Genomic DNA, 10,622 nt, shown 5'->3' on the forward strand with positions numbered 1-10,622 from the left:
TTTTTGCCATGAAGAGCTTACATTATGGCCATACTTCTGAAAAAAAAGTGGTGAAACAAAATCTAAGTAATTTAAAAAGAGGACGAGAACATATTATATGAATAATCAAGGACTTGGGACAATAAGGGTCTATCTACAAAATGCATTGTTTTGAGATCATTAGTATTTCTCAAGTCCCAGATCTCAGAACTGTTTTCTGATTTCTTCCTGTTTCATGACTCGATAAGTACATAATCTTAAATATAATTATTTTTGATTGACAACCCAGCATTGTGTGACTGGATTGCAGATATAACCTTATAGTACCAAGTTAAAAGGTGTTTGCACAGACAGAACTTTCAGATTTTTCATTTCTTTCAAAGTAAATTAACTTTAAAATGTTTTTTATCGGATATACCTCAAATGTAAAGGACCACCTAAAGAGCAACTCTACGTGAATTACATTTTTTTTAACCAAAATGTCAGATAGGTCCCAAGGTCACAAAATTTCCAAACATACTGAAGACTTCAGGTACCTTTTTGTGTTTTTGTGTTTCCATTAGACTTGAAACAGTTCCTTAGTGATATTATAGGTTGACTGTTTAGAGATCATGTACTTCTCCAATGCCTCCCATATGGTACCCTGTTTCCTCAATTCAGTAGGGTTCAACTGGAACACTGTTAGTTGTATTCTACCAAGCATATCTCCAATTTGTCTGTAGCTTACTCTGCCTCCTCCTCTCATCCATCCATCCATCCATCCATCTATCCACCCGTCTACCCATCCATCCACCCGTCTACCCATCCATCCACCCACCACCCACCCACCCATCCATCCATCCATCCATCCATCCATCCATCCATCCATCCATCCACCCATCCATCCATCCATCCATCCATCCATCCATCCATGCATCTGACTTTAGAAAGAAGGGAAAAAGAAGTAGCAGAGAAAGCAGAAGATGATGAAGCCGATGACCCAGTTGACAGAATAGATATAGATAATGACCATGTCAATGTCAAAGCGCCAGCCACGAGAATTGTCCTCAAAGTCCATGGCGTCTAGACGGTACCCCCCGTGGGGAAACTGACGCCTGGCTATTGGACTAGCTTGTCTCTGGAAACCTGGAGAAGGGTTGGAATGACAGGGGGGAAATCAGGTTATACCAACTTTCCTTCTGCATCTACATTAATCTTGGAATAGAACATGTGCAGTAAGTAATAAATAATAATTCTGTAATCATAAAATAATGATTAGAAAACAAATAAATACATTACCATTTGGTCAACTTATCTCTACACCAAGTTTAATTTCCGACTGCAAAACAATATACAACCAATAAGCTTGCTTAATCAAGTCTATACAGTAGAGTCAATAACCCTCACCTCCAAAAATACGGAAAAGTTTCCTGCAGCTTGGGAGCGGCCATTTTGCACAGCTTGCCTTCTGGAAAGTCTGTTTCCGGGAAAAGTATTCCTTTGGGAAGAACGTCCGTGCTGTGTGGTTCAACTCTACAACGCAGACAAAGAACAATAAAAGGCCCTTCATTGGTTTACTATCTCATTCTCTTAGTATCAAACACCATCACTGTTTATCTCTAACTATTTGGGTAGATTCTGGTCGATATTTTAAAAATATTTTCTAATAGTTAAATGCTTTGTATTCATGTGTGACCCATACAGGAATCATCATTTTTGGAGATAAAATAAGTGTTTGATTTGAAGTCGTTCAAGGCACAGCTACTGCTGTTCCAAGTTTGACCTTGGCTTGGATAATCAGCAGAATAATCCCATTTCAAAACCACGCTGTCCAATCATCCCCAAGCACCCTTAATGGGTATGAGGTTCTCACTAGTTACCCTTAGCGCAAAAATCAACTGCATTCAATCACCTTGCGCAATCTATCTGCAATTAGTGTGCCACGAGTTAATAGTTTGTACCTTGTGACCCATGTGAACGTGGCTAGGCTACATAAGCTTTGCTGTGGCAGGTTTGACCCATTTTGAAACCTGTCCTTATTCAGTTTATAGCCCTCCATCGTATTCATGTGTTGAAATAGAGGGCTGATTCTGTTGTCTTTTCTGGCCAGTGCTGAGCCCAAGGTGTGTAACATTCCCTAGAGGAAGGATCAAAAACACAGATAGTAACGCCTCAGTAATGCACCATGTCCAGATAAGTACGTTTGCCTTGATCGGTTCACGATCTGTACAACATGGATCGTCATAAATGCAGTACAGCTGTTCACATTTGAATTTCATGACAACAAGTCATTCCATTTTGTGGATGACGACAACTGTGGCGTGTGCTCAAGTAAAGTAGTATGTTCCAATTCTCTACATTGATCTACTTTCCTTATCTGTGTCCCTTTGTGACCATTTGATACATGGAAGTACTGGGTGGTTCCGAGCCTGGGTACCAGTCTGTTTAGCTCCTCCACTCCTTGTCCTCCCTGTCGTATGGCTAAACAGACTGGTACCCAGGCTAGATGGTTCCAGCATGGCTCTTCCTACTGCAGTATAGAGCAGTGGTCATGAGAGAGACCAGGAGAAAATGACTTGGATACTGTGCTCACCCGTCTGGAAGAAGACGTGAGTGATGGTGGTCCTGCAGAGTGGGCAAGGGGTGTTGGTTGGGCTGTTCTTAGCCAGGGTACGGAGGCAGGGCTCACAGAAGATGTGGTTACAGGGGTGGCACATGTAGGGGCTGAAGTAAACATCCAGACACACAGCACAGATGAAGCCCTCTCTGTCCCCGGCACTCACATCCTCCTCCTCCTCCTCACTGCTGCTCGATGCGTTCCCCGTCGAACTCTGCGGAGACACAGAACACGCCGGCGGAGTTGCTTGGCTATTTCAAAAGAACAGGACAAAAACAGACGGATCAGTTGGGTTTCCTCTGGAACTCTAGGACAGAAAATGGCACAATGACACAACCCATTCAACCCATTCAAGGTTGTAATATAACCCACATAACCTTTGAACTCTTTATGAATCTCAGATGAGGCTGGCAGTAGCCATTTGTGAGAATGTGTTCTTTTCCCCCTGAGATTCCATTCCATAATGCGTTATATTCCCCCGATATTCTATTCCATTAATCTATATTTGATGTGTGGGCAGGTGTACCGGTGCAGGCCTGATGAAGGGGGGTGAGTTGAGGGTTTGGTAGATATGAAATAAAATGTTTAAATTAGGTGACGTAAGCCACTGTTTGCAATGATGCTAGGCCTACATAATCTTCCAATATATTATTCTGACAAATGTCAGTTAGTCAAGAATTTTGCCCCTACTGCAAATCACAGTGTACAGTATACAGTAGAATAGTGATGAATCAAAGCTTTTATAGAGAGCTGCTTTGCTCCAGTTATTAAAAGTAAAGACAGTCTGAGTCCAATAAGCGAGTTCCATTATTAACTTGGAGAGGGGTTTGCATTAGCAGGTACTCTAAATTTGGGAAAAGTCTGACACCCCACTAAGCCATTTATAGGCCTGGCACCGAATATAGGTTTGAACTGGGGCAGAAGAGACAACTATTTTGCTGGGGGGAATGGCTACAGGGGTGCAGCTGAGATGTTACATATTTGGTAGAAAATAAGAAGCAGACAGCCCAGTTCTTCAGACACTCTAGGGCAGGGGTTTCAAACCTTTTCACTCAGGCCCCCGCATTGTGGAACATCCCGCGCGCTCACACCACGTCTATTTCTGTGGGCAAAAGCGCTGTTCATGACAAAAACTGTTCACACCTCTCTTGTTGGCGGAGAGAAAATGTTGCAGGTTAAAAGTTTATTTAGCGAAATTCTACATTTGAAAAAACAAGCTAAAATGGGCAAGTTGAGTTGATCTGGACATTTCTGACAAGCTATAAATAGCTCTCTAAGGTGTGCAATGACTGACATAACTAGAGGAAAATGAATGACTACACCTTGTGTATTCTACTATTACACCTTTCAAGAGAAAATTGAAAAGTTCAAAGCAAAACACACACACACGCACACACACACACAGCCACACACACACACACACACACACACACACACACACACACACACACACACACACACACACACACACACACACACACACACACACACACACACACACACACACACACACACACACACACACACACACACACACACACACACACAGGGTGGAAAGTAGCTCTCCCAGAGCTGGGCAAAAGAATACAGTACAGCCAGCATTCCCAAAGACACAGCTGGAATGATAACAGATAGACATACAATGCTTCACCCAGCAGTGTACAAGATTAATCTTGTCACAGAACACAGCATAACACATACAAGATAACTATCAAAATTACTTCATGTGTACTGGGTCGTTCCATGAAATTGGTGCCTTTTGAGTACCTGTGATACGCCAAATGACCAAGAGTATGTGGACAACTGCTTGTCGAACATCTCATGTTGGAAGATTAGGCCTGGCTCGCAGTCGGCATTCCAATTCATCTGAAAAGTATTCGATGGGGATGAGGTCAGGGCTCTGTGCAGACCAGTCAAGTTTTTCCACACCGATCTAGACAAACCATTTCTGTATGCATGCTGGTCTAAGGCACTGCATCTCAGTGCAAGAGGCGTCACTACAGTCCCTAGTTTGAATTCAGGGCAGCGCACAATTGGCCCCCCGTCATCCGGGTTTGGCCGGAGTAGGCCGTCATTATAAATAAGAATTTGTTCTTAACTGACTTGCCTAGTTAAATAAAGGTTAAATAAAAAATGTATTGTGCACGGGACCATTGTCATGCTGAAACAGGAAAGGGACTTCCCCAAACTGTTGCCACAAAGTTGGAAGCACAGAACCTAGGATGTCATAGTATGCTGCAGCATTAAGATTTCCCTTCACTGGAACGAAGGGTCTTAGCCCGAACCATGAACAACAGCCCCAGGCCATTATTCCTCCTCGACCAAACATTTTCGATTGGCACTATGCATTCGGGCAGGTAGTGTTCTGGCTTCCGCCAAACCCAGAATCATCTGTCGGACTGCCAGATGGTGAAGCGTGATTCGCGTTTCCACCTCTCCAGAGTCTAATGGTGGCGAGTTTTACACCACCAAGCTGACGCTTGGCATTGCGCATGGTGATCTTAGGCTTGTGTGCGGCTGCTCGGCCATGGAAACCGATTTCATGAAGCTCCCGACTAACAGTTATTGTGCTGACGTGGCTTCCAGAGGCAGTTTGGAACACGGTAGTGAGTGTTGCAACCAAGGACAGACAATGTTTACACGCTACATGCTTCAGCACTCAGCTGTCCCGTTCTGTGAACTTGTGTGGCCTACCACTTCGTGGCTGAGCCGTTGTTGCTCCTAGCCATTTCCACTTGACAATAACAGCACTGACAGTTGATCGGGGCAGCTCTAAGAGGGTAGAAATTTGACGAACTGACTTGTTGGAAAGGTGGCACCCTATGACGGTGCCACATTGAACGGGTGTTGCTGAAATAGTCGAATCCACTCATTTGAAGGGCTGTCCACATACTTTTGTATAGTGTATAATGATAGTAGCCACAACTACGGTGTGTTTTTAATTCAGTGTTCATAAATTCTGACCCTGTGGACCCACAGTGTATACAGGCCTTTATTTTATCCCAGTATGTATTTTGTCTTGGAGTAATGTCCAACTCAGTACAAAAGTTTAATTTCCACTCACAGCATTCAAACTGGCATCTTCAAGTAATGTAGTCATCTTGCCAACTCCATAACTCCATCCATAGCAAGTTACTCGTAACAATGCACAAAACCAATCTCATAATCATATGGCCACAATTATATCAGCTAGGAGAACATTGTATGTGTAATGTGCATGGCAGCTTCTACATATGCTAATTGCCATCATGGCCACAGAGAATGATGTCAGAAACAAAACAACAGCCAGTCACAATCATTCCAGTCCAGCAACGTGACTGTGGATCTGCACCGGCCAATCCAACTGGAATCTGTTCTTTTGTTTGGGTGGTTTTGAAGGGCTCTCTGCCCAAGCGTCATCATGCAGCCAATTCAGATATAACCCCACTTCAACTGCACAGACAATGGCTATTGAGTCAAGCTGGCCGCTGATGGGGCTTGTTTAGAGTCAGCGGGACACCCACACTCACATACACGGGCGCGCACACGCACAGGCCACATGCGCACGTACATGCACAGTGGAGGCTCCTGAGGGGAGGACGGCTCATAATAATGTCTGGAACGGCGCAAATGGAATGGCATCAAACACATTGAAACCATGTGTTTGATACCATCCCCCCCCCCCACCACCAACTTCCTGTGATGCCCACACATGCACGCAGGCACACACACACATACACTGACATTGATGGGCCTCTTGAGAGTCAGTAATCAGCCCACACAGTTACTCAACATGTAATGCAGAGAGAGAGAGAGAGCGGGAGAGGTGAGGGAACAATTAACTTTGTTCCACAGCATAGTAAGGGGTTGCCTTGTTTTTGTCAATAAATGCCTCATACACTTTGGGAAAAATTAAGTTCATGTACCTACACCACCCGCTTTGTCTACATACAACAAAGCTCCGTCCTTGCTGTGACTTGTCTGGCACAGGGACATGTTGGCTAAAGAAACAAAACCGGAACCTCGTCTATTGAGACACATTGGCTGTCTGCTACAGAGCTGAACCATTTACATACAGTGGGGCAAAAAAGTATTTACTCAGCCCCCAATTGTGCAAGTTCTATTATTGCTTGTTTGTAGGTGACCAAATACTTATTTTCCACCATAATTTGCAAATAAATTCATAAAAAATCCTACAATGTGATTTTCTGGATTTTTTTTCTCATTTTATCTGTCATAGTTGAAGTGTACCTATGATGAAAATGACAGGCCTCTCTCATCTTTTTAAGTGGGAGAACATGCACAATTGGTGGCTGACTAAATAATTTTTTGCCCCACTGTATGACGTACTCCAGTAGGCAAATGCTACAGTGTGCAAAACAACACACGGGCAAGTCATCACACACACTGCACACAGCGCACTGCTTGGTATTTGTGTAAATGACACACTGTTGTAGTAGAGCTAAAGGTTTGTCTACAACAACCCAATGTCCCGAATTGTTCATGGGGTTCGTAGCTCTTTCTTTCAGTCAAATGACCTAGTGGCCTCATGGGTGAAATGTTACTAATATTTTTCATGACGTCACAATTAATAAACACTATTTCGAAAAACAATACCGAAAATCTGGTGTTTCTGTGTCAAACAGTTTTGTTATATTTCAGTCTTCTATAATGTATATAAAGTGTAATATTGGGATGCAAACTCAAAATGTAATACATTTCAACTCTATATCTGACATGGTATAGGTGTCTTCTCTTTTTATCACATAACCATCTCTGTGTGGTGTATGCTTTTGTGTCAGAGTAGATTTGTTGAAGACTACCAAGAAACACTGTGTGAATCTGATTTAGACCACTGCAGTAAAAGGTTAACCGGATCAATAAAGTAATTTAAGCTTGTGTGAGAAGCGTTAATGGCCTTTGTATTTAAATGAATCCGAAGTTTCAGTTCCATACAGCTGGTCCTTTATCAGGAAACAAGAAGTGATGGCTTCAAACTGTGGTCAGTCAAAGGAGAAGAGACACAGAGCCGACTGTCCATACCACGTCGTTTCAACACGGAGAATTGGAAAAGGTACATACGTTGATCACTGAGATTCCAACCTATTTTCACCTTCTCAAAAAGTTTGCTGAATTCCCAATGCATTATCACTATGCTTTCAACCATCTAAAAGCACAAGCAAATTCCAATGGGAAATCCTGTCTGATTGTTGGTTGAGTTGTCACCTACAGTGAAACACTGCACTTTCAACCATTCCAAATCACAGCAAAGTTCAAATGGGAACACAATCTTAGCTATTTTGTTTGTTTATACAGCGACGCAATGCATTATCACTGCGCTCCGTCTAGGATCGCAACCAAATGACCTGGATTGCATTAAAGTGCATGGTGCAAGGGATCGACGTCGTTTGAGATTCTGTGCAGATTCTTTTAGCAATTGTGAAGATTTCCACAGACCTGCGACCCCGAACATGCACCCTTTCTATGATTACATTAAGACGATGTGTTGTTACAGTAACCTCAAAATGGGGCCATGCATGTGTTACTCGCTTTAAGGTTGAATAAATACTGTTACATTAGTTTGTAAGATAGCCTCAACATTAAGCAATTTACCGTCTTACAAAAGTAATATTCAATTGTATTTGGTTGACAACGCAACCAAATATCTACATTTAATGGAGATGTATCTACTGCTTGGATTGTTAGAGCTGAGCTGCTGGCTTAGTCTGATTCTTTTATTTCTTTAACCTTTATTTTTGGTTGAAATGGAGACGTGAAAGCAACAAATCATTTGTTAACTTGTTGCGAGTTAATATGTTATTTACCTTATTGCAAATGTGATATTGAATTGCCTTTGGTTGTCAACGCAACCAAATATCAACATTTGAAGGAGAAGATTCTTCTGCTTGGACATTGTGCTTTAATTCCAGTTTGTCTAGAAATGAATAATTTTTTAAAATTTGGACTCACGTCTACATTTCAAACACAAATCAAAGTTAAAGAATAGCACTAAATCAAGTCAAATCCAACTTAAAATGCACTTTAAATACAGTTTGACTTGATTGAATCATATTCTTTCACTTTGGTTTTTGGTTGAGATGGAGACGTGAATCCAACATATGTATTGTTAACTTGTCGATTACATTGGAAATCAAACAGAGCTTGAAACCCTATATGTGTTGTCTATTTACAGTTGAATCCTGGGCCTATATGTATTGTCTATTTACAGTTGAATCCTGGGCCTATATGTATTGTCTATTTACAGTTGAAACCCTGGGCCTATATGTATTGTCTATTTACAGTTGAATCCTGGGCCTATATGTATTGTCTATTTACAGTTGAAACCCTAGGCCTATATGTATTGTCTATTTACAGTTGAATCCTGGGCCTATATGTATTGTCTATTTACAGTTGAATCCTGGGCCTATATGTATTGTCTATTTACAGTTGAATCCTGGGCCTATATGTATTGTCTATTTACAGTTGAATCCTGGGCCTATATGTATTGTCTATTTACAGTTGAATCCTGGGCCTATATGTATTGTCTATTTACAGTTGAATCCTGGGCCGATATGTATTGTCTATTTACAGTTGAATCCTGGGCCTATATGTATTGTCTATTTACAGTTGAATCCTGGGCCTATATGTATTGTATATTTACAGTTGAATCCTGGGCCTATATGTATTGTCTATTTACAGTTGAAACAATAGGCCTATATGTATTGTCTATTTACAGTTGAATCCCTAAGCCTATATGTATTGTCTATTTACAGTTGAATCCTGGGCCTATATGTATTGTCTATTTACAGTTGAAACCCTGGGCCTATATGTATTGTCTATTTACAGTTGAATCCTGGGCCTATATATATTGTCTATTTACAGTTGAATCCTGGGCCTATATGTATTGTCTATTTACAGTTGAATCCTGGGCTAAATTACTTCTCAAATGCTATATAGGCCTAAATCACATCATTGATGATATATGATTGATAAAGTATGGTTACATTTAATTTGCTCTGTTGAACCTTCCCTTTGGAATGACATCCATAGCAACAGTAAATGTTTTAAGTGGACATTCCTCAACAGTCATTCTCATCATAGCACATTGGTAGTAGTCAGTGACAAATATCCAAGCTGTGCAGGGCTGGGCTATGTTAATACTCTGGATGAGAAACCAAAGGGAAAGCTGAAGCTAGATCAGCTATGAGGTGCTGTCCAGACTATAGTTTGTTTTCTTATCGTGGATATTACGTTGAAGATCTGACATTGTTTCAAAGGTAGAGATTCAACATATTTTATACGAGGCGTGTCCATGTTGAAAATGAGTTACTGTGATGACATAATCCTGTGGTTGAAATTGTACCCTCAAAACAACAGGTCAATCCTTTTTTCAAATCCAATGTATTTGCCACCTTGATTCCACTTCATAATGCGTTGACAAATGACTTTGAAATAACATTGGTAATAACCAGTTCATGCCCAGTGGGAGTATATTGTTGAGCAGCAATAGTCTTGTATTAAAGGGGAAGTTCAGTATTTTACAACTTAATGTTAGATGGTTTTTCACCCTGAAAGTAGTCTATAGGTCAGGAGAAACTGTAATACATGGTTCAGTTCTATTTTAACAGCCACTACTAACTTTAGCCAACGCTAGTTAAAAAACAATTGCGGTCTCTCTCACCTGTCTATTCTCCAGCAGCTGGCTCTGTCTCCATCTCTCTCTCCTCCTCTGCCTCTTCCTCAGACTCTTCACCCTGTTCCTCTCTCTTTTAGTCATCCTCCTATCCATCGCTGCTGGAGCAGGGGACAAGGGCACAGCCGTAGTCAGAGTCTGAGTCACCAACCCTATCACACCACTACCCCCTGCCTCTCCTCCTCCCTCCTCCTCTTCCTCTTCTTCTCCCTCTTCTTCCTCATCCTCTTCCTCTTCCAGCTCTAAGCTGCTGTTGGAGAAGAGGCGTGTCCGAGTCCTTCTTCTCGGGGACAATTGGCCAATCCCTGGCTCTACCCAGAATGCACCTGGCTCTCTAACCGTGTACATGCCACATTGCGTTTCCGTGATGTCCAT

The 10,622-nt window shown here is 41.8% G+C and overlaps 1 protein-coding gene across 1 annotated transcript; it reads right to left on the reverse strand.

Annotated features, from left to right (window-relative positions):
- Positions 1 to 901: 901 nt before the first annotated feature.
- Positions 902 to 10,622, reverse strand: rnf180a (ring finger protein 180a). Its single transcript, XM_064952221.1, has 4 exons — positions 10,236 to 10,622; positions 2,552 to 2,789; positions 1,366 to 1,491; positions 902 to 1,104 (listed from the first exon to the last, which is right to left on the reverse strand). Exons 1-4 carry the CDS (start codon positions 10,620 to 10,622, stop codon positions 902 to 904), a joined length of 954 nt encoding a protein of 317 aa, XP_064808293.1.

This window comes from Oncorhynchus masou, chromosome 1 (assembly GCF_036934945.1).
Source record: "Oncorhynchus masou masou isolate Uvic2021 chromosome 1, UVic_Omas_1.1, whole genome shotgun sequence".
NCBI lineage: Eukaryota > Metazoa > Chordata > Actinopteri > Salmoniformes > Salmonidae > Oncorhynchus > Oncorhynchus masou.